General features: G+C 40.2%; 1 protein-coding gene across 1 annotated transcript in view; it reads right to left on the reverse strand.

The window, feature by feature from the left end:
* The window catches only part of LOC119581633 (FERM, ARHGEF and pleckstrin domain-containing protein 1-like), a gene marked incomplete at both ends in the record, with an annotated part of 41,567 nt that overhangs the window by 35,039 nt on the left and 6,212 nt on the right, over positions 1-316 (reverse strand). The window contains 1 exon segment of the mRNA XM_037929754.1: positions 167-172. Coding sequence (XP_037785682.1) covers positions 167-172 — 6 coding nt within the window.

Consider the following 316-nt stretch of genomic DNA (forward strand, 5'->3'; position numbering starts at 1 on the left):
ATGCTTGTTTAACTCCTACATCCTGTAACCAATTCTCAAAATCACCATTAATACTGTACTACACATCACCACGCCAGTGAAGTAATGGCTGGCCGACAGTTAGTGAGTTAGAGACATGCTATAAGGCGGGCTGACAAACACACAGCAGGATGTTGCTTTACTCTACCTCGCCCTGAGTGGGGGGGGACGACCAGCCAATCAGTGGGGGGAAGGGAGATAAGAAATTATGTTGAAATATGTTTTGGAAATAAAAAAAAAAAACACTTTACATGTAACAGTTCACTCTTTCAATATAATGATATTATTCAATTCATGA

The sequence above is a fragment of the Penaeus monodon genome, chromosome 15 (assembly GCF_015228065.2).
Source record: "Penaeus monodon isolate SGIC_2016 chromosome 15, NSTDA_Pmon_1, whole genome shotgun sequence".
Classification (NCBI taxonomy): Eukaryota; Metazoa; Arthropoda; class Malacostraca; order Decapoda; family Penaeidae; genus Penaeus; species Penaeus monodon.